Here is a 23,486-nt window from a genome sequence, read left to right on the forward strand (position 1 = left end):
GAAAAATTCTTCATTTGGGCCAGGCCCTATGGTTTTTCCTTTTTGAGTTTTCAACGTAAAAAACTTATGGTGTTTTTCTCTCTCTCAAATATATGTTGGTGCACGAGAAATATATATATATATATATATATATTATATATATATATATAAATATATATTATTATATATATATATATATTTATTTGCGCTAAGATGCTTTATTCTCTAATTCTATCTGCCGCAATAATTTTTAGCCCACACCAAGATATTAATAATAAGAATGCTATTATGGTTTATTAAAATTTTAATAATTAATTTAAAATAAATATTTGATTGGATTGATATTAGGATATTATAGATTAAAATATTTTTTTGTTATGATTATTATAAAAAATTGGCTATAAAATAGAATTGAACATTAGTATTTAGCCATTACATTGAAAAAAATAATAATTTTATTGATATTAAATTAATTATTAAAGTTTTTAGAATATAACCAATAAGAGTCAAAAGTTATATTTTTTATCTTATATATATTTTTTAAAAATAATAATTATAAATACCCAAAATTTAAATAGCTAATATTGATCGCAAATTTGAATTAAAAAATTGTGAGAATATTTAATAAACAATAATCCATGCTAACTAAAAAAATTTCTGGTTCAGTCACAGTTAGCTCCCAACCAAGATCATATGGAGCTACATAGTATCCTAAGATTAGGGCCTCGTTTGATTCGACTTTCTTTTTTCTTTTTGTTTATAGACGGAGAAATTATTACATGCGGAGTCCGAACATAAAGTTACGTCTGAACTATATTAAAAACGTGACATAATGTGTATAAATTTATATATACTGTGTAGAATTATGTACATAATGTGTATATTATATATAAAAATTTGTATATATTATGTACATAATTTATAATTTATATATAATATATAAAATTTTATACACTATGTACAAAATCACATGTCACATTTTTATTGGGACTCTCCATTCCTTAACAATTGTTTCTAAAATTCTTAAAATTCTAAACTAAGGAGAGGAAGAAGCCTACATTCAAGTTCCATATCTTCCCTTCGCCTCGTCAAGCACGAAACGCATGGCTTCAGCTTATCATGCACCGCTCTACTTATCGTGCTCCTCACTCATGGCCAACGAACCCTCGGTCTCCCTTTCTCACCAACGTATCCAGACACACCTCCCAAATTCTTTTCTAACTGGCTCACGACCTATGGATGCATGCAGGACTCTGTACCATTTGACCGGATCGTTTCTCTCCGTTGAGGTGAAGAGGAGGAGAACAAATTTTAGTTCAATATCAGGGAAATTCTCTTGCTCGCTCGCAAATGGACGTAAGCTAGCTTTAAAGGAGCTTTTGATTTACCGAAAATCAAACCCCCAATATGGATTTCGCCCTTCTTTTAGGAATACGTGTTCTCTGTTGATGTCTACTGTTAGTTTTTTATTTCTAGATTTTCTTTTTTCCTTCCATTTATTGTGTTCTTTTGATTATAGTTTTCTTTATCTGCTTACTAGGGTTTTAATTCGATTGTGCCATTTGTTTTGGCTTGAATCTTGCCCCCAAAAAGGATCCGGGAAGTTACATTTATGTGTTTATTCCTCTCAAAATTTTCACTTGCATTTTGGATAGAGCCCACGAAGAGCTGGTTTTCATTAGTGAAAGTAAATTAACTGAGCCAAAGTGGTTCCACTCACTTTGAAGGTCTTTAAGGCAACTAATGAATTGAAATTTAAACTAACCAAAACTGGGAGCTTAGCAACTTTTTAAGAATAGAAGACACAATTTTACCATATATTTTCGTTATTATATTAGATCCATGGCATTAATTTGAAAGTATCTAATTTTAATTCATGTGAGTATTTTTTCTTAATTTCTTTTTTTCATATGAGGCAGGTAATAATGCTCTTAATATCTGAATTGCTTTCCAGCTATACTTGTCTATGGGGTATCCATGGGCAGTGCATGATGGTACCATCTATGTGGTTCTGTAAGGGGTTGATAAGCAACCTTATCCCTACATTGCACAGAGTTTGCTTTTGAAATTAGACACCATGAATTTTTATTGGTTGTAACAATAACCATTTTTTCTTTCTTAAACATCTTCTTTTGCTTTCTTTGTTTACGATTTTTTTTTTTTTAATATTTGCATTTTATTTCTTTTTTGAATCAAGCTTTTCACTTTAGAATTTTTTTTTTAAATGGTTTGAGGTCATGAGAAAAGCTCAATGGGAAATAGAAAAAAATTTTAGCATGGAAACACAATGTACAAGCATAGGAGTAAAATGACATACATTTATTTGAAGTACAATTGCAGTGATGAAGTTGTTAAATGTGGCGGAATTAGAATGAAGGAAAATTTTTTTGGTTCTTATAAGAATATTGCACTGTGTCAAAGTGCCTAAAGATGCGAAAGTGGAGATTCATGCTTACATGAATAAATTTACAATGTCAAAGCATTTGGCACAATGATAATATGATGATAGTGTAGATAGCAGATCTTACTATGATAGCAGGTTTAGTGGAAAAGATTCCTAGTTTTCTTTATCACAAGTATCAAATAGCGCTGCAAGGGAACCTGTAGACCAATATATAATGAATGTGAAGGATGAGAAGGGTGATGGTCTAAGGGTAGCCTATCGAATGTCTCCTCAAAACACAAGAAAGGGCTTATAGATGTGTTTATATGGACATTTTAATATTCTTATATAAAATGCATTCACAATTAATATGAGAACTTTCTCATCTTATGTCAACTTGATTCATTCTATAGGTTCCTATGACAGAGGCCTTAAACCTCTGTCCATTTATAAGCTTAGGATTTGGATATTATAGAAGAAATTGAATAACATTGAGAAAGTTATTGAATAGATCAAAAGAGCTTGGTCATAGGATAGAGTCATAATTGCGTCTGATGGTTGGTTTGAGACTAAAAATAGGAGGTTGATCAACATTCTAAATGACATAAAAAATTTTATGTCTAAAATCTATTGAAGAGTTAGATAATAAAAAGGATATTGATTTCTGGACTTATTGATGAGGTTATAGTGGAGATTGGAGAGCATTTAGCAGTCTAAGTTGTTATTGGAAATGCTAGTTCTTACAAGGCATCATGAAACAAATTTATGTAGAAGAGAAAACATACTTATTGAACTCCATGTGTTGTATATTGCATAGAATTAATCCTTGAAATTTGGATAGTTGCCCCAGCACATGAATGCCTTGACTAAAGCAAAAAAGATTAACGGGTTCATTTATAATCAAAGTTGGGTTTGGCTTTGATGAGGAAGGTTTCTAAGAAAGAGCTCTTTTATCTTGTAGCTTTTGGATTTGCCACGACATAAGCAGATTGGAACTCTTACAACTATATTCACCTCACAAAATGACACAATGGTCAAATTGTGTTTGTGCTAAAAGTTTCAAGGCAAAAAAAAAGAAGTGATAGGCTTCGGTTAAGTGTGACTTGTCCCCATTGTTTCTGTTTTAAGAAGGGTTGATGCAAAGATAAAGCCTGCAATGAGTTTCATTTTTAATACAATGGATGTGGCAAATGAGTTGATAGCATAGAACTTAGGAGGAGATGGGTGTAGCTATGAGATAAATTGGAAAATCATTGATGAGAAGTGGGAGCTTCAATTTCATTGGCATTTGCATATCATAGGTTATTATCTGAATCCTTAATATCAATATTATGAGAACATGTCTACTAATTCAGAGATCATATTTAATTTGTACCATTGTATGGATAGATTGATAGTTAACTGAGGATAAAAGTTGATCTTCAACTTGTAACATTAAAAAATTAAGAAAGATTATTTGGATTACAACAAGCCAAAGATATAGCATCAAAATATTCCCTAGGCATTTTTTAAAACTTATTGTTTAAGTTTCACCTAATTTCTATACTACATTAATTGTATATATATATATTTTTAAATTAATTGAATGGTCGATTAAATTTGGAGATGACACTCTAGAACTACAATGATTTGATATCGAAGTATTGGGTCTTACATGCTCATCAGTGGCGTGTGAACGATATTGGGCGAAGTTCTTATCAAGAGGAGAAATCAATTGACTACCTTAAAGATGAACTCATTTGTTTCTATTATGTATAGCAAGAGATTAAAGATAAATTTTTGAAGAAGACAACTTTTGAATATGATGAAGATCCATTAGTTTGTGATGATGTATCTTTAGATGGTTGAATGAGTTATGGAGGATGATAATAAGGTTATACAATCAAACTTTTCAAGCGGAAGATCTCAATATTGACTTCTTTGATGGAGGAAGGAGTAGCACCAACAAGTGTAACACAATTCAATAAAAAATTAACAAAAAAAATTATTATGAAAATTTAGTTAAATCAAAATAGTCATTGTTTGAAATTTTAATTAATGCTCTTATTAGTTGTTATTAATTAGGGAAGAGGAAGTTGATTTAGATTGAAGATGAGGAGGAAGATTGGGAGGATGCACCTGATTATAAGGGATTACAAAAAGTAATTCAGTATAATAATGATTGTATTGAATAAACGCGAAGTGATGATAGTGATGGAAAGTTTTGAATTTACAAATTATAAACTTAGTGGATTAGAATTTTTCTTACTGTTAATTTGGAATTGGGAGTTAACTTGTTGTTATCTATCTATCTATCTATATATTAATTCTAAAGCTTATGTAGTATAAGATTAGGACTAAGTTTAAGGCATATTTCTTATTTAGTATGCATGCATTCACCTAAAGGTGGTGCTTATGCGTTAGATCCAAGAGTTGCATATAATAGTATATGATTGGATATGACTGATCCTACTGATTTATTCATCTCAAAATGGTAAATTGAAATTATTGGAATATTTTCTCCTGGCTTTTTTTATGTGAAAGAACTTCTAATTGTATGTCATGTATTCAACCTAAAGGTGTTTACATGATGAGATATTTGGATTCCTTCTTATTGTTGTTCTAATTTATGGTTTTGGAGTACACAATTGCCTTATTTTATTTTATAATATTGCATTGAATTTGTTATTATCTTTTTGTTTCAATCATCTTTTCTGTCAAAAATGATATGACCATTGAAGTTTTGAATGGCTCAATTTTAAGACTAGAAAAGAGATGGAGTCTGTTATCATGATGCCATATAGAATTAGCAATGAATATTGATAAGCCGATAAATCCTATTATTGAGAGTTCTGTGGCTCAGAAAACGGCATGAGTTAGAGGTAAAATCCAATTGTACGTATCTATTGGTCATGAAGAGGTATATACATTAATATCTATCAAGAGAACTTCCCGAAGCATCTACTTCAAAGGAGTTTTTTACTACGATATCATATATTAATAAAATATCATCATGCATTGAAGGGTCCTTATTCCATGAGGTATGATGAGACAGGATGTGTCAGGGAGTATATCATCAAAATGGTTTACTATAAAACCACTAAAAGGCTCTTGATATCATTCTTCTTGATCCCTGTCCTGTGCACCAAGCTTTAAACACCCTTCCACCAAAATTTGGCTTAATTATGCTAATAATTCACAAGATGAAGCATGGAGTCTTAATTATCTTATCACAAGATGTGTTTATGAAGAAGACAAACTTAAGAATGAAAAGTCTAATAGAACTCTAACTGTTTACTAATCTTACCCTTAGAAGCTTAAGCAAAATACACTTGGAACAAATCTGGTCAACCTTCTGTAATAGGATTATAGGGGGTACCAGTGCTTTCAGCCTTCTGTAATAGGGGGCACCGGTTCTTTCATCAAGAAATATATTAAGTGTTTCCTCTGCACGAAGAAACATCATATGAATTTGAAGTGTCTAAAAAATAAGTCCTAGTTTGAGAAATGTGAGCCAGTAGGTAACGCTTAGGTTCTTATTTTGTATGAATCCAATTTAACTGAAGCTACATCTAGCATTGTTGTCTAGACAATGGTGCAACTAATCATGTGGATTTCATCATGTGGATTTTACGTTATAGGGATTCATAAGCCAGAGGAAGCCATATAAGGATGAATCCAAGCTCACTGTTGGCAACAATGAGGACGTGGACATAGAGCTTGTGAGAACAGTATGTTTGAATTTAAATTCTGGTTTTAAACTTTTTTAGAAATGGCGTATATATTCTCTCTTTTAGACAATTGACTTTATATTTCCTTTTTATGCTTTTATATGCCAAAGATATTATTATTTAAATAATTTATGCTTCAAAATTAGTTGGCCAATGTTATCCTTCGGTTTATGTATAATTTCTTTGGCTCCAAATGAGATTTATGCTCCCTCATAAATTATTGAAAATAATACTGCCTGAAGACCCTGCATAAAGGAAAGGTTATCCATGTCGTGCACATAATGCTTGGACATTTCTCAATGGAAAGAGAAGAAAATTTGATAAATGATAGCTTCCTTTCCACACTTTATTTTGATGATCCTGAGATATGCATTGAAAATCGCAGGGGGCAAGTTAACTAAGATGAATAAAAATAGATCTACTCAAAGTTTAGATCTATTTGAACATATTCATAGCGACATAAGTGTGCCTTATGCTCCTACAATCTATAATTGCATATATTTGGTGACAATTATTGATGATTTTGCTATTATGGATATGTATTCTTGATTAAATAGAAGTTTGAAGGTGGTATTAAATTCAAGGTATTCAATATTGAAATTGAGAAACAGTTGGGAGATATCATTAAAACTTTCAAATCTGATCGAGCAATGAGTGTTATGGAAGTTGGACAAGAAATGCTCCATTTGTCAAGTACTTAGAAAGTTGGGAAATAATTCCTTATTACATTATGCAATTCGTGCCCTAGACAGAATGGTGTAGCCAAAAGATAAAAATTGTACTCTAAATGATGTGATGAGGACCTTGATGAGTAACTTTTAGATTATTTATTGGGAGAAACAATTAAAATAACTTTATATATCCTCAAGAGAGCACCCAATAAATTAGTTCCTTAGACATTTTGTGAATTGTGTGCTGGCAGAAAGTCTATCCTTAATCATTTTTTGTTTTAGGGTTATCCTTTTGAACTGCACTTCTATGAGTCTATCGAAACAGAGATGCAACCTTGATGTAAGATTGTTTCCTTAATGGTTACCGAAAATGCTTTATATGCTGTAAGTTTTATTCCCCTAATGGGAGGTGCAAGAATTGTGGAATACAAAATAATGAAAAATTTGGAATTAGATGTAGTTGATGCTAGTTACTATCAAATAAGAGTTGAAAGAGAGTATGAAACAATTAGTTTTTTCATATCCTTGTAGTAGCAGAATGTGGTGCATATACTTGTGATTGCAATTGCTAAAGAATATGTACAACTTTAACTAGTTCCTGATAGTATTTAGATTCGTTAAAAATATAAAATGGATGACTAAATATACCTTAAAATTAGTAGGAGAAATTTCAAATTTTTTTATTTGTATGTTGATATCCACTTGCTAATAGTGACATGGGCTTGTTTGAAATCGTTAGTTATTGGATTGACAATTTGATATGAAATATTTTATGGAAGCATCTTCTATCCTTGGGATTGAAATTTATAGATAATACTTATCAGACCTTTCTCAGCATGCTTAATCTTGTATAATGTATTGGAAATATTCAACATGAATGATTGTAAAGTTAAGGATGTGCTAGTTGTTAAAGATGATAAGCTGAATTGATATATTATTGTGGGCTCCGAAAATTCGGCCCCGGCCTCCGCTCGCTTTTTATGGCAGATTTTGGGGACTCAACGGTTTATAGGTATGCACGTTGGATTTTTGGTTTTCTTTCTTTTTTTGCTCTTTTGGATTTGATCCAGAGGTCAACAATTATCTCAGAAATGAAGAGAATAAATTTAGAAGATAAATACATCAGTGGGGTGTGAAGTCTAATGTATACTCTAGTATGTGTGAGACATATCATTGCTTTCATACTAAATATCTTAGATAAAATTGCATTTCATGCAACATAAAATTTGCGACTTGACGAAATCAGTATAAGCATATCGAAGTGGTTGTTTCATAAGCATTCAAGAAGATTTTTTAAATTCAAAAAGAGATGTTACAGTTTAAGTAATGAATCGGAAGATCACAAATATTCAAAATATGGAGGTTATAAATCATTTAAAAATTCATTCACTAGCTAGGTGTTTCAAAATTCAAATTCAAAATTTGGAGTTAGATGAGCCTCATTCATGGTGAAAATTAATATAATTTCAATTTCATTTTTGTAATTTGAATTTCAAATCTAATCTCTTGTATAATAAATAGTGGGAGAATTGAATGAAAAAGGAATGATTTCCTTGACCCATAAAATTGTGTTTTTTTGCTTGCAAGCTTGATAATTTAGAATTGGTTTGCGAATCAACTAATGCTTGTTTAGCAAACCAATCAAAGATTACTTTGCAAAGTTAATCATATATCTTTTCACTTATTATTCTTATCCGCTCCACCTTTTTAAGGTCTTAAATCACTTTAAAACCTCAGAAATTTGAGTTAAACAACCTTATAAACTATAACAACTATTGTCCACTGGTTGTGACCCTCCAACATAAAAAAAAGTTATAATTTCCAGCACACATCCAATTAGCCTAAAATGATATCTAGTTCACTAACATCCAATAGTTCAAATTGGAGGTCGTCACCATTCCTAAACAATGCAAACTGATCGAAACACAAAAATGAAGTTTGGGTCCTAAATTTGTGCACTAAACTTGAACTATTCATGATTTTCTTAGCCTACAATGGCCCATAACCTATCAGCCACTTCCACCAACCCTAGAAACCTCTTAATCACCACTTCATCAATAAGCCACTAAGGAGTATCGGTATTCCGTGTTACAATACCACATTTAGTTCACAATAGTGATATTGGTTTATATGTTGATTATACAATAAAAACAACAACAACATCAAGCCTTTGTCCCACTATGTGGGGTCGGCGACATGAATCATTTTTCTCCATTATGTCCGGTTAAAAGTAAAATTCTTGTTTAAATCTAATAAAGAAATATCATTTCTAATATTTTATAACCAAGTATTTTTAGTGGTGTGTCTATCAAGTTACTTATATGATTTAGCATAAAAAATCCTATTTTATTGAACTATATATTGAATAGTAGTCCAAATGAGAGATATCATTAAAATTTATTTATGTGGACTAAATTGTTTTATGAGTGAGACCAAACTTATCTCATGATATGGTGGTCTAAAAGGTCAATTGATTGTGGATTGGTTAGTGTAGTTCAATTGGAAACACTAATTATTTTGATGGAAAATATTATGGATTTTTATATAAAAAGAAGATTAGGTCATACTTTTTCTCTATTAGAACTGTTTCATCTTTCCCCTATCTTGAGAGACAACCCATGATACGAACAAACCAAAGGAAGATAGATGAAAAAGAGGAATTTCTTAGTGTGCTGCATTTGCAGTAATATGAGTATACAAATTTCTCTATTTCTTCTACTAATTAATCATCGATTAAAAAAATATTCTTTGTTAGTATTCTAATTTTTTAATATGATCTTGAAGTTTTTCTAGTAAATTGGTGTGAGCTCAGCCGATATTCATCATGCCATGGTCTCTATAAGAATTGTTGGAGGTTTCTTGTGTAGAAGATGTTGGGTGCAAAAGATTGCAAAATGTAGTCAAGTTCAATGGGCTCTATATACCAAAAGTGGTCAACCAATATTCTCTAATATCAAGCCATTGTCACTTGGCTTGGTGTTATTGCTTGATTGATCATTGTGGCTCCACATTCTTCGACGTTAATGCCTTGGAGTTCCCAGGCATTAGGCTCTTCTGTTCCCAGGCGATGCTTATCTGGGATCACCAGTCACCACTTAGAAAGATCAAATAGTGGACATAAGATCACTTGCATACTACATGATCAATTTTAACTTCAGGTTAACACCTGAATCCCATCAGATGGTGCTTGATGCACCTTAGAATTGGGCCAAATCTATGACCCATAGTTCTCTTCATATATCTTTTTCTGCCATTCCTTGTTTCCCTAATATAAATCTTATTATACAATAGAAGTATATTGGATCTTATCTTAATAATAGAAATGGTGCATACATCTATATTCATTCAAGTGTTCTGCTTTTTATGTTAATTGTACACATCTAAAAGCTCAGGCCTTATTATTATTATTAAGGCACAGTATTAACATTGGTTGTTGACTGCAACTAAGGCTTATGCATCTAGAACTCCTATTATAGCAAGAAGTGTTACAGATATATAGCTAATTGGGTTTTGAAGATGCTTTAATGTCTGATTGCCTGGTAATGGTAAGGGTTTATTTAGCGCAGTTATAACTACTGTAGAAGTGGTAGTAAAATTACAGTAAGAAAAGCAATTTTTTTTCAAAATTATTACGGATATTAAAATGTTTTTGAAAAAAAAAATGGATAATAACTTTTTTATGGTTACGAAAGTTGAGGTATTGGATTTGACTTATGTTAAGAAAGGTAGAGGTAGAACTAAAAAGATTTGGTTAAAAAATATTAGAAATGATCTTTCTTTATTAGATTTAAGTGAGAATTTGACTTTTAACAGGACAGTGGCGAAAAAGGATTCATGTAGCCGACCCCATGTAGTGGGACAAAGACTTGATGTTGTTGTTGTACTCTCCCGGATATGATTGTAAAAGATAGTATTTACGTATAAAAATTTCTGAAAAATAATAAGAAAATTATAACCAAATGTAATTTTGATAACTTTCTAAAAATCAAAGCTTAAAAAAAGCTTCCCAAAAGGATCCTAGATTTGGTACCATATGGTACAAAGGCGGAGGTAGAGGTTTTAACTCTAGTTGTCTGCATTTTGGGTTTCTTGCATGGTGAATGTGAATTTGTGTGGAATCTTTTTATATTTTGAGATGTAAAAGTAAATTAAGAAGATTTTGATAGACTGCATGTGCATCTGACTACTTAAGTAACACACCTGGGCATAGTATTACATACTTCATATTCGCATGAAATTTATTTTTTTATGTCTTCATAATCTTTACATGTGTTTCACGTAATTGCATTGTTAAATATGCATTTTCTTACAAAACTTGAATCATATTTGCCAACATGGTTTATATTATTTTCTAGGTTATGTCAACTGCTAGTGACGCTAATACTATAAACTCACTAAAAATTAATCAAGCTTTGCGTTGTACTCTTCACCAATGAAACTTTTTGAATATCTTTCTAGAATGAGCGGTTCCATTAAAATATGTTGATACATGCTAATTCTTTCTTTTTGCTTCTAATTGATGTGGAGGTTGGCAAGTGCTGTTGAGGATTATTGGAGGGCCATTGGAAGGTTTGAATCAGTGGAAGGTTAAGATAGTGTTTTGCTTTAGGGTATTTAGATAGGTTTTTGGCTGAGATTATATGGTAGTGGATGGTTGGTAGCACACCAGCACCTAGTGGGCACAAGGTTGGAAGATATAACAAGTTTATTTTTTATTGAAGCCTTGCGGCATAAATATTACAAGTGCTGGAAAAAAGGATGTAAATATAGTTGGAATTGCTTCAAAATTCTCTCCATGACAACTTTTTCCGAACACATGCATGTTTTAGTTATGTGGAATTTGATTGTGTTGATCAATCGGGTTGTATTGTTACCTCGAACCTCAATTCAGTTTGTCGAGCTCGTCGGAGGGTTGTAGGGGTCCTCGCCCTGCTTGGGTACGGGTGTTTTGCTTTCAGAAAATTTTTTTATCATACAACAGTATAGTGCTGTGGCGCTACCAAGGAGCGATGTGACGCTCCAGATCCGACGCGGCAGAGTTGTCAGGTAGACATGAGACAGAGAGTTGAGCACCGCGACGCTGTGAGACAGGCTGACAATTTCTTTCTTGTTTTTCTTTAAGGGTTGCATTCCTCGATGGTTTTCTATGGTATCTCTTTGTTTGTTCTATAGTGAATGATGCAAGAGTGAACAAAGATAATGAGAGAGTGCGAGAGAAGAGAGATCTGTACTATTTTTCCTAATTTTTATAGAGGGTTTGTTGGTGTGGTGAGCTCCGCGGTTTTTTTCTCGGTTTTTGGATTTTCCATGTTAAATCCTGGCGTTCTTTCTTTCCAATGCATTTTCTCTTTCTTGTTTGCATTTGCTGTGTTTCACCTCCCCCAACAACATGTCCTTGCATTATAATCCTTCTACTTATATGATTGGTCTCTTAAACCACTCCAAGTGAAAGATACAATGTAATATTTGATTGTTCTCAATTTGTTCAAATTTAAAATCTTCAAAAAGAAAATTAAATTACATTCAAAACCCTCCCTCCTAAACATATGTTTTGGCCATATTTGATTGGAGAATGTTTGTGGCTGATTTTTTCTTTCTTTTCAACCTAAATTTATAGTGCCATTCCTAGGGTAATTTTAGAGGATCCCAATCCATCTTACAGAAGAAAAATTCAGGAAAACAAGCGCAACAAAAATTGTCTTCCAATAGTCAAAACTAAGCTAATAAATCGATCAAACATTTTATATTTGGCATGTGCAGTTTGAGTTTTAGTTCCATCTTTAGCTGAAAAACAAATTCAAAAGATCTAACCCCGGGTTTTCGCTTACGTGAGTGGGACAAAATTTAATCTCATAGGGGTTTCGATCAACTTTGAGTTCAGCCGTAGTAGAATATTTTCAGAACTTCATGAAACCAAGGGTATGTGAATCAAGGACATGTTATCATTATCTATGGGATTCTGAGGGTTTCCTTCCAGATCCTTAACTTCTTACCATCTTCAGCTTCATTCTGTGGAATTTGATTATTTATTGTAACACTTAGGCTTCGTTTGGAATGGCTTTTTTACTGCTTCTTAAAACAATTTTCTAGTAAAATAAGTATAACTTTTATACTCGATAACTATTTTAAGAAGCAGTAAGAAAACCGTCCCAAACGAAGCCTCGGTGTTCAAAGCCGATTACATCTACGCTACGTCAAATCCAGTCCTATTCCCTCTTACAAAACTGCTTTAACTAATAGCTTTTCAATAATCTCTGCAGCTGAAGTAGTAACAGCTTGCTCCTGGAACGAGCTGGTCCTCAGCAGTGACGTGCCTGTTGTTGTGGAGTTCTGGACTTCATGGTGTGGACCCTGCAAGATGGTGAGCCGTCTCATGAACGAACTGGCAAATGATTACTCAGGGAGAATCCGATGCTTCAGGATCAACGCTGATGATTATCCTCAAGTTGCAGCCTCTAATGGCGTCGAGCGAATTCCAACTATTTTGGTGTTCAAGGACGCTGAGAAGCTTGAGAGGATTACAGGCACTTTGCCAAAATCTGTTTATGTTGCAGCTATCCAGAAATCACTTTCGGAATAGGAAGAATTCAGTTTTTTTTTTTGCTTAATCCAGAGAAGAATCTATGCTTTCACAAGCCATTGTGATTGCATTTTTTTCTTTTTATTTTTGCTTAATCTCCCGATCAGTTTCTTCTGAACTCGGACTGGTTGATCTGGTATATAGTTTGTTGTATATATATAAACAAGCCAATAAATTTATTCAGTGCGAGAAAATGTATGATGATAGAGTGTTTAATATTCTAATTTTGGGTAAAAATTCAGTAGTCACAGATAAAATTAGTAAGAGTTTATAATTTCTTATGGGAAAAACTTGAGATGGAAAAACAACAGCAGCAAGCCTTTATCCCACTACATGGGGTCGATTGCATGAATCATTTTTCTCTATTGTGTCATATTAAAAGTCAAATTCTCGTTTAAATCTAATAAAGAAAGGTCATTCATAATATTTTCTAACCAAGTCTTTTTAGGTTTACCCCTACTTTTTTTACACAAGTCAAATCTAATACCTCTACTCTTCAAACCGGGTCATCAGAAGGCCGCCTTTTTAATTGAAAAAGATAAGATTATATAATTATTTGACTCTTATTATAGGGGTTATAAAAGTTAGGTGTACACAAGTTGAAAATTGAAGTCTAATGATTTGGTGAGATGTTAGTTAGTTGTTAGGCGTCAATTGTCAAATAATAGAAGTCAGTCGATTGTGGTGATAAGATATGATGGTGGTTGATCTTGATCGTATAAAAAATGAGGTTCTATTTATAACATTTTTTTAGAATAATGTTTAGTAAATTTGGTTAGAATCCAAAAGTTCCGTGGAATAACTCATTTTGATATCTTTGGTCATATATCATTTATTAAGCATTTTAATATCTTAATTTTTTCATAATTGAATGATAGTAGGCTCGTTTGATTTGTTTTGTCAATCTATGTAATTTGATAATAGGCATGCAAGATTTGAAGATTGTCATCTAATTAATATGTTGAAGTTCTCAAATATACTTTAAATGCTTGGTTTGGGTTAATTTGGACTTAGATTGACTCACATGTGGTGTCGGCAGATACATTTTGTCAAGACATTTCATTTGATTATAAAATTGTTGAAATATGAGTTCAATATTGGAAGATATTGCCTCAAAAATTATGTTAATTATGTGAATTTTCTTAAAATGTATAATTTATCTCTTCTTTTTGGATGTTAAAGCATGTGTAGTCCAAAAATATATGTTAAATTTTCAAAAATTTCACGAATCGAAATTATAAAATTTTGAAAAAAATATAAGTGAGTGCTAAGTAGACATCAACGTGGACATCTTCTTGGAGTTTTGAACTAATTAAAATATCCTTAATTATAATTTCACATTTTCATAAAGCAGACACATCAATTGAAATAAATTTTTTAAAAAAAATTTGCTCCTCTCATGATAGGCTCCAATTTTTCATTTTAAGAGAGCTGTCTTGTATAAGCGGTGCGTAATTCCCTCTTTGTAGGCTCCAATTAAAAAACTATCAAGAATAAGCGATGTGCATCCCCCTTACATGCTTTAGTGCTTATCCACCAAAACTAACAATTATTTTTTAGAGTTTTAGAAAAAAAATTAGACATCTCAATTTCTCCTTTGTAGGTTTTGATTGTTGTCTTTTAAACGAAGCTTGATAGTGTCTTTTATAGGCAAATTATTCTCCTTTACAAACTCTATTTTTCTCTATTAGAAGTATCAAACCACCATACAATAGAGTTGTTAGTGGCTCGCAAGGCTTCTTATTATCACGGCAAAGTTTTGGTCTTCCTCTTTTATTGTATTGTCAAAATTTAATACAATTGTGATGATTCAATGATTAGGTTGAAATGAGTATTCTAATTTATGGAGTTTGAATTTAAACTTGATATGAACATTTAGTATTAATATTGGTGATACCATTTACCAAGTATATGCATTCGTGTTGAAGCCATTGAAATCATTTGAAATAAACTAAAGATGAGATAAAATTTGCATCCTTAAGTGGGAAGAGAGCGCTTATTGGAAGTTGGTGAAGGAGTTTGGAGATTTATTATGGGGGGGGGGCAATTGCAAGAACATGAAACAAATATACATAATTGATATTCTTAATCAAATCCTAGAGATTTTTTGTGCACTAATTAACTCACTTTCAAAAGGTATTTTTTAAATAAAGTTATTGCATAGAAAACTGAGCCTGCATTACTTCCTATTGTCATAGCAATTAAAAAATAGAAAATATAGATACATTGGGAGAAGATAAAGCAAAAAATGCAATGTTTGGTTGAGATGAATTAAGCAATGACAAGTAGGGGCAAAAAAGCTTTTTAAGGGGGCAAAATTGAATTTTTAAGAGGGGCAAAATGGATTTTTTACTCTCCTTTAAGTTAAAATTTTTTTTTTGAGGTCAAAGTGGATCTCTTCTTGGAGTCTTAAACTAATTAAAATATCCTTAATTATAATTTCACATTTTCATAAAGTAGGCACATCAATTGAAAAAAAAAATATTGTTCCTCTCAATATAGGCTCCAATTTTTTATTTTAAGATAGATATCATGTATAAGCGGTACGTAATTCCCTCTTTATAAGCTCGAATTAAAACTATCATGAACAAGTGGTGTGTATCCCCCTTATATGCTTTAGTGCTTATCCACCAAGACTAACGAATTATTCTTTGGAGTTTTAGAAAAAAAATTAGATATCTCAATTTCCCTTTTGTAGGTTTTGATTTCTATCTTTTAAAAGAAGCTTGATACTGTCTTTTATAGGCAAATTATTCTCCTTTACGAACTCTAGTTTTCTCTATTAGAAGTGTCAAACCACCATACAACTAGAGTTGCTAGTGACTCCCAATACTTATTATTTTTATGGCGGAGCTTCAGTCTTCCTCTTTATGTTTTTTATCTCTATTTCAGGAGATAGTGATCCTAAAAAATTTTCAATCCATTTTTAAGCTCTAATTTTCTCTCAATGAGGAGATAATTATTGTTAAAAATAGATACAATAGTGATATGATGCAATGATGATGTTGAAAGGAGTGTTCTAATTTGTGGAGTTTGAATTTAAGCTTGATATGAACATTTAGTATTAATACTAGTGATACCAAGTACCACTGTTGGTGTTGAAGCCATTGAAATCATTTGAGATATACTAAAGATGAGATAAAATTTGGATCCTTAAGTGAGAAGAGAGGCTTATTGGAAGTTGGTGGAGGAGTTTGGAGATTTATTATGCATTAACATTATGTAAGTTCTATAGTACTATTATATGTAGGTTTGAAATGTATATTTCTTCATGTACAAACTTAACTAATATTTGCAATCAATTTATTGGAAGTGATGAATTCTCCAGCTTCATATAAGAGTTATTCATATTTATAAAAACTCCCCTCTGCCCAAGAGGAAACCAAGTCCTTTGTACATCTTTAAGATGTTATTTAAAATCTTCAAGGACAAGAAGGTATTGTTGCCAGCTTCTCAGGCTTTAGCCTTCTAAGAGTTTTCAAAATTCAAAGAAATATGTCTTCCGATGCTTTTGGCCTACCACATTTGTTCGAGAATCAAAGAAATTTATACCTTTTGAGGCTTATCTTTTTTATGAGAATTTTTTTAGAACTGGTAAAATTTGTTCCATATGAGGTTTTTAGTTTTTTGAAATTTTTGGAGAACAAAAAAAATAAATATCTTCATAGATTTTTAGCACTTTAAAATTTTTTTGTATATCTATATCTTCTAAGACTCCTATCTTTAAGATTTTTATATGATTATAAACTTTTGAAACATACCTTTTGAGATTTTTGCTGTATCTTTACCTTCTAAGGCTTATGATTTTGAGATTTTTTGATATGATTGTATCATTTGAGGCTTATACTTTCTAAGATTTTTGGATGATTATACGCCTTCTGAGATTTTTGGATGAGTTGAACACTTACAACTACTTGCACTTATGGAGTTTATCTAGTGATGTATTTGTCCATTATGATTTTTTCCATCGATGTTACCTCATGGGTGCATCTTTCAGGTTTGCTTTTCACACACCCTCATAAGATCTTTTTAGTGAAGATTGTGTTCAATATTAGCTTTCCATCAAGGCTGTCTCATTAGTGTGCCTTGTAGGGATTTTTATTATATTTAATATTAATTATAAAAAAAACACTTCATTAACAAATTAAATAAAAACATACTTGAAAGATAAGTTTTTATTTCCAATGGAAGTCAAGATATAACCTTTTTTAGAAATTCTGAGTAATTCAACTTCTTTGAGTTAATTTAGTGATGGAATCATCTAGTGTGATGACACACATATTTAATATTTTCAATACTTTTTACCACGACTCTTCTGAGCTCTTTTATTTTGAGGTTGACAATTTAATTGTTGTTCTTATAAATAATGACCCAAATTTCATTGGTGAATCAAATGTTCAATCTCTTCCTTAAATTAAAAAAAATAAAAAAATTTTTATTGAACATCCTCATGAAAGATAGAAGTGAAAATATTGAGATTCAACTCTAGAATTTTTTTTCTATACATGTTTTTGCCATTTGAGGTGTTCAGAATTTTAGATCATCATCCGGATGTTAATCCTAAATATATTTAATGAAGAGTAATTGAGTGATCCAAGCCAACTTTGATGAGAAGGGTGTCTCTATTTTCTCGATTGCTTAAGCTTTTTTCATTGAGTTGGTAGATCTATTTTTATTGTTGTGAATTCTTAAGTTTGCTTGATGACTATTCATATTATTTTTTATGAGCATTGATGACCTCGTCAGTCATTATTTATACTTCAACTCAATGAATAAGATGAAAACCTCCTTATAGTAACTTCAGATTCACTATCAGAATTTGTCATGTTTCGAATTCACTTTATTATTTTGGCAAATCCCAATGGGACGGGAGAAAATTTGTATGATCTTTTGATTGATAATAAATTATTTAAGGAAAAGCTTTAGTTACGATAACAATCTTTTATCCCACTACGTGAACTCGACTACATGTGTAGCACCCCACTATACTCCTTATGTATCGTAGAGTGTCATTGATATAAAAATAATATATATATTACATCTAATACTTTTGATCATTGAATACTTAAGTATTTTTCATCCAATGAACAATATATTTTTTGAATAAATGGAAGTATTCAAATCTAAATAATCTCAATTTCATCACAAAAATAATTAGAACATTGAACATTCTACATACCTCAGCTATAGACTCACATGTATAGTTAAACAATAGAATATTAAGCAATTAGTTCTAACACTTATCTCATTAACCAATTAATCCTAACAATTTCAATATAATTATCTTTAGAACCTTTACTAAATTTAGGAAATCTAAAAGACAACTATAAATTTAATAAACAACTAAAATTTCTTATCTCTTCCTTCTATTTATATTTTCTTCTCCTTTCCACTGCTTCTTACTCTAACACGCATGGGCGGATCCACCCATGGCTTAGGGTGGGCAAATGCCCACCCTCAAAATTTTTTTTTTTAATATTTAGAGGGGAGATTTTGAAATATTTTGAGTATTTTGGGCATTTTGCCCCCCTCAAAAATCTTTTTTGTCATATTTTTATCAATCATAAGCATCTTTGTCCATCCATCACAAAATTTTTTTTTTCCACCCTAAAAAAAAAAGCTTGATCCGCCCCAACACGGCCATTATTCCCTCAGTGCAATGGATCTTTCACACGATATAGTTTTCAAAGGATTTTCCTTTGCCGCAATTTCTTGTACTACTACAATCCCTCCTGCGCACTTCTTCCAATTTTTTTTCTTCTGTTGGCTTGCATGAAATCAAAACAAAAGAAGGGATATGAGAGGGCCCACCTGATAACTACCTTCTCATTTCACAACTCTTTGAAAGCACCCGTTAAGAATATAACTAATTATTTAATTTAATTAAATATTTTACTTAATATAAATACTACTATTTACTTAATTATTTTACCAACACTAATTATTGTTAATATTAATCTAACAGTAATTTATCATTAAGCTTTCAAATAAGTTTTATAATATATTTTATTAATTTAAATTTTACATAACTAAAATTTTTTTGGTCTTCCAAATCTTCCCTCAATAGAATTTTGTCCTCGAAATTCAACTTTTAATACTTCTTCAAATAGTTGAGAAAACTTCTATCTCATGTCTGCCTCTTTTTCCTATATAGCCTATTTTATTGACCTGTGCTTTCTTTTTACTTTCACATAAGGAATTATTCTACTTTTTAATTTACAAATATTTCTTTCTAATATCTTTTTAGGTTTCTCAACATATATCAAATCATTCTGAAGCTTAATTTCTTTTTACAAAACTCTTTGATTTTCATCTGTAACTCATTTTCTAAGCATTGATACATGAAAAATATTATGTATAACATATATATTTATAGGTAGTGCTAACTTGTAAGCAATTTTTCACACTCTTTCAATGATCTCAAATAGACCAATATATCTAGGACTTAGTTTTTCGGTTTGGGCAAATTCAGAAACACCCTTCATTGTTCTAACTTTTAAGAAAATAAAATCACTCACTTCAAATTATATCATTTTATGCTTAGGATCATATCATTTTTGCTGACAATCCTGATTTGCTTTTAATTTGTCTCTAATTAATTTGATTTTTTTAGTATCTTGATCAACTAACTGCATACCCAAAAGTTATCTCTCTCCAATTTCAAACTAACTTAAAAGAGTTTTGCATCTTTTGACATACAATATCTCATATGGTGTCATCTTGATATTGGATTGGTAGTTATTATTATAACTGAAATCTATCAACAGAATATGATCTTCTCATCTATCTTTAAAATTCAGCATACATAATCCTAACAAATCTTCTAGCACTTGAATCAATCTTTTTGATTGTCCATCAATTTGTAGATGAAATGTAATACTGAACTGCAATTTTATGCCCAAACTTTCATGAATATTTTTCCACAGTTTAGATGTAAAACATCCATCTCTGTCTAACAAAATGACTTTAGGAAATCTATGCAATCTGATGATTTTCTTCAAAAATAACATAGCTAATTTCTCCACTAAACCAGTCTGACAAATAGGTGGAAATTATGCTGATTTTTTTTTTTAATGTCAATCACTACCCATATGCAATCCTTAATCTAGGAAATCTTGTGACAAAATCCCCCGATATATTTTCTCACTTCCATTCTAGGATTGGTAAGGATTGCAGCATACCACTGGGTTGCTGATGTTTAGCCTAACAACTTGACACTTCTCACATTTTGCCACATCTTCTACCACTTTTATTTTCATTCAAAGCCACCAAAAAAAAGCTTTTAATTCTTTATACTTCTTTGTGCTTCTTGGATGGATAGAATAATCTAAGTTATGAGCTTCATATAAAATATATGAAATCTATGGGCTCTGAAAAATTCACGCCCTGGCCTCCCATGCATAGGAGAGTTTTAACGATGTTTCGGATCAAATTTTTAGAAAGCAAATTAACTTTAGGATCCGCTGGCGAGAAATTATTTGAGAATGAATCACAGTGATATATTCAATTAGACATTTTTGCTCTTTGTAAGCTGAAATTATTTTGAAATTTATCATCCTTAACAAACGTTTGCGGATGATGGATGGATTTTTTTGTTTAAGTTTTAAATAATAAATTTCATTTAAATATTGTAAAATTTATCGAGATTTTGTTCCAAATATTATTTAATTTAAAATTTTGGGGGTATTTTAAATGTTTGAGATCCCCTCCGATATAAATTAGCTTTCAACACGTCCATCCTTGGGGTGAATTTGGAGTCATTTGAAAATTTTTGTATTTTGTAGAAATTTGAGGGTATTTGGAATATTTGATCCCCTCCAGTTGATATAAACATTCAATACGGTCATCATCCGGGCAACTTTGGTATTTTAAAATATTTGTACTTCATAAGCATTTGAAAATATTTGAAGGTGTAGAATTCCTTCCGGTTGATATAAACATTCAACACGTCCATCATCGGGGATTTAATAGCATGTATACCAAGCTTTTAAAATTTAATATGAACGCTTCTCGATGTGATGACTTGCTTCTCAAGGCGGTAACACACTTCTTAGGGCTTGTGGCGGTCGCTTGCTTCCCAAGGCTACTACACACATCTTAGAGGCGTCGGTACCTTGCTCGATATTGCATATTGAAATTTAGAAAATTTTATTTTAATACAAGAGGGGTTGTAATTTAAGTCATGTTAACTTCGGTCCTTTTGAGGAGGAGGATGAGACTTGAATATATCACTATCAGAATTTGTCATGTTTCGAATTCACTTTATTATTTTGGCAAATCCCAATGGGACGGGAGAAAATTTGTATGATCTTTTGATTGATAATAAATTATTTAAGGAAAAGCTTTAGTTACGATAACAATCTTTTATCCCACTACGTGAACTCGACTACATGTGTAGCACCCCACTATACTCCTTATGTATCGTAGAGTGTCATTGATATAAAAATAATATATATATTACATCTAATACTTTTGATCATTGAATACTTAAGTATTTTTCATCCAATGAACAATATATTTTTTGAATAAATGGAAGTATTCAAATCTAAATAATCTCAATTTCATCACAAAAATAATTAGAACATTGAACATTCTACATACCTCAGCTATAGACTCACATGTATAGTTAAACAATAGAATATTAAGCAATTAGTTCTAACACTTATCTCATTAACCAATTAACCCTAACAATTTCATTATAATTATCTTTAGAACCTTTACTAAATTTAGGAAATCTAAAAGACAACTATAAATTTAATAAACAAGTAAAATTTCTTACCTCTTCCTTCTATTTATATTTTCTTCTCCTTTCCACTGCTTCTTACTCTAACACGGCCATTATTCCCTCAATGCAATGGATCTTTCACACTGCCGCTGCTTCTTGTACTGTGTCTTGCCCTTCCAGCACTAATTATAATTAATATTAATCTAACTGTAATTTATCATTAAACTTTCAAATAAGTTTTATAATATATTTAATTAATTTAAATTTTTACATAGCTAAAAAAATTTTGGGTCTTACTAATCTTCCCTCAATAGAATTTTGTCCCCGAAATTCAACATTTTATACTTCTTCAAATATGTCAGGAAACTTCTACCTCATGTCTCTCTCTTTTTACCATATAGCCTAATTTACTAACTTGTGCTTTCATTTAAGTTTCACATAAGGAATTATTCTACTTTTTAATTTATGAGCATCTCTTTATAAATATTTTTTCAGATTCCTCAATATATGTCAAATCATTCTGAAGCTTAATTTCTTTTTACAAAACTCTTTGATTTTCATATGTAACCTATTTTCTAAGCATTGATACATGAAAAATATTATGTATATCAGACATATCTATAGGTAGTGCTAACTTGTAAGCAATTTTTCTCACTCTTTCAATGACTCGAATAGACCAATATATCTAGGACTTGGTTTTTCCGTTTTAGCCAAATCTAGAAATACCCTTCATTGGTCTAACTTTTAAGAAAATAAAATCACCCGCTTCAAATTCTATCAGTTTATACTTGGGATAATAGTATTTTTATTGACAATCCAGAGTTGCTTTTAATCTGTTTCTAATTAATTTGACTTTTTTCAGTATCTTGATCAACTAACTGCAGACCCAAAAGCTGTCTCTCTCCAATTTCAAACTAGCTTAAAAGAGTTTTGCATTTTTTTCATACAAGACCTCATATGGTGTCATTTTAATACTCGATTTGTAGCTATTATTATAAGTGAAATCTATCGACAAAATATGATCTTCTCAGCTACCTTCAAAATTTAGCATACATAATCCTAACAAATCTTATAGCACTTGAATCAATCTTTTTTATTGTTCATCAATTTGTGGATGAAATGCGATACTGAACTGCAATTTTGTGCCAAAACTTTCATGAATACTTTGATAGGAAGTACTTGTAGATCTCGAGTATTTCCTATCAATCTTCGAAAAACAGCGAGCTTTCTCCACAAAATCACAAAAATAGTAGATAATTTGTATTACTTGATGAAAGAGAAACATAAAATAGTAGAAACAAAAACCTAATGAGACTTGGGTTGACCAAGTCAAAGTTTGACTTGGTCAACTTAGTCAATTAGGTCAAAGGAGGTAGGGGGTTGAGCCAAAGATCGGGTTTGAACTGATTTGAAATTGAATTAGACTTATTAGGGCTCA

At 31.2% G+C, this 23,486-nt stretch overlaps 1 protein-coding gene across 3 annotated transcripts; it reads left to right on the forward strand.

Moving 5' to 3' along the window:
• The first annotated feature begins 995 nt into the window (after positions 1-995).
• LOC110107496 (thioredoxin M3, chloroplastic) lies at positions 996-13,547 on the forward strand. 3 transcript variants are annotated; one of them, XM_020837770.2, is made up of 3 exons: positions 996-1,148; positions 1,229-1,335; positions 13,004-13,547. In XM_020837770.2, exons 1-3 carry the CDS (start codon positions 1,099-1,101, stop codon positions 13,321-13,323), a joined length of 477 nt encoding a protein of 158 aa, XP_020693429.1. In that variant the 5' UTR covers positions 996-1,098; the 3' UTR covers positions 13,324-13,547. The 3 variants fall into 3 exon arrangements, 2 of the variants coding, with proteins under 2 accessions (XP_020693429.1, XP_028554378.1); XR_003702024.1 differs by adding an exon at positions 5,983-6,072 and having other exon boundaries at positions 1,011-1,335; positions 13,004-13,142; XM_028698545.1 differs by having other exon boundaries at positions 1,011-1,335.
• Positions 13,548-23,486: the final 9,939 nt, after the last annotated feature.

Source organism: Dendrobium catenatum, unplaced genomic scaffold, assembly GCF_001605985.2.
Source record: "Dendrobium catenatum unplaced genomic scaffold, ASM160598v2 fragScaff_scaffold_1105, whole genome shotgun sequence".
In the NCBI taxonomy this organism is placed as follows: domain Eukaryota; kingdom Viridiplantae; phylum Streptophyta; class Magnoliopsida; order Asparagales; family Orchidaceae; genus Dendrobium; species Dendrobium catenatum.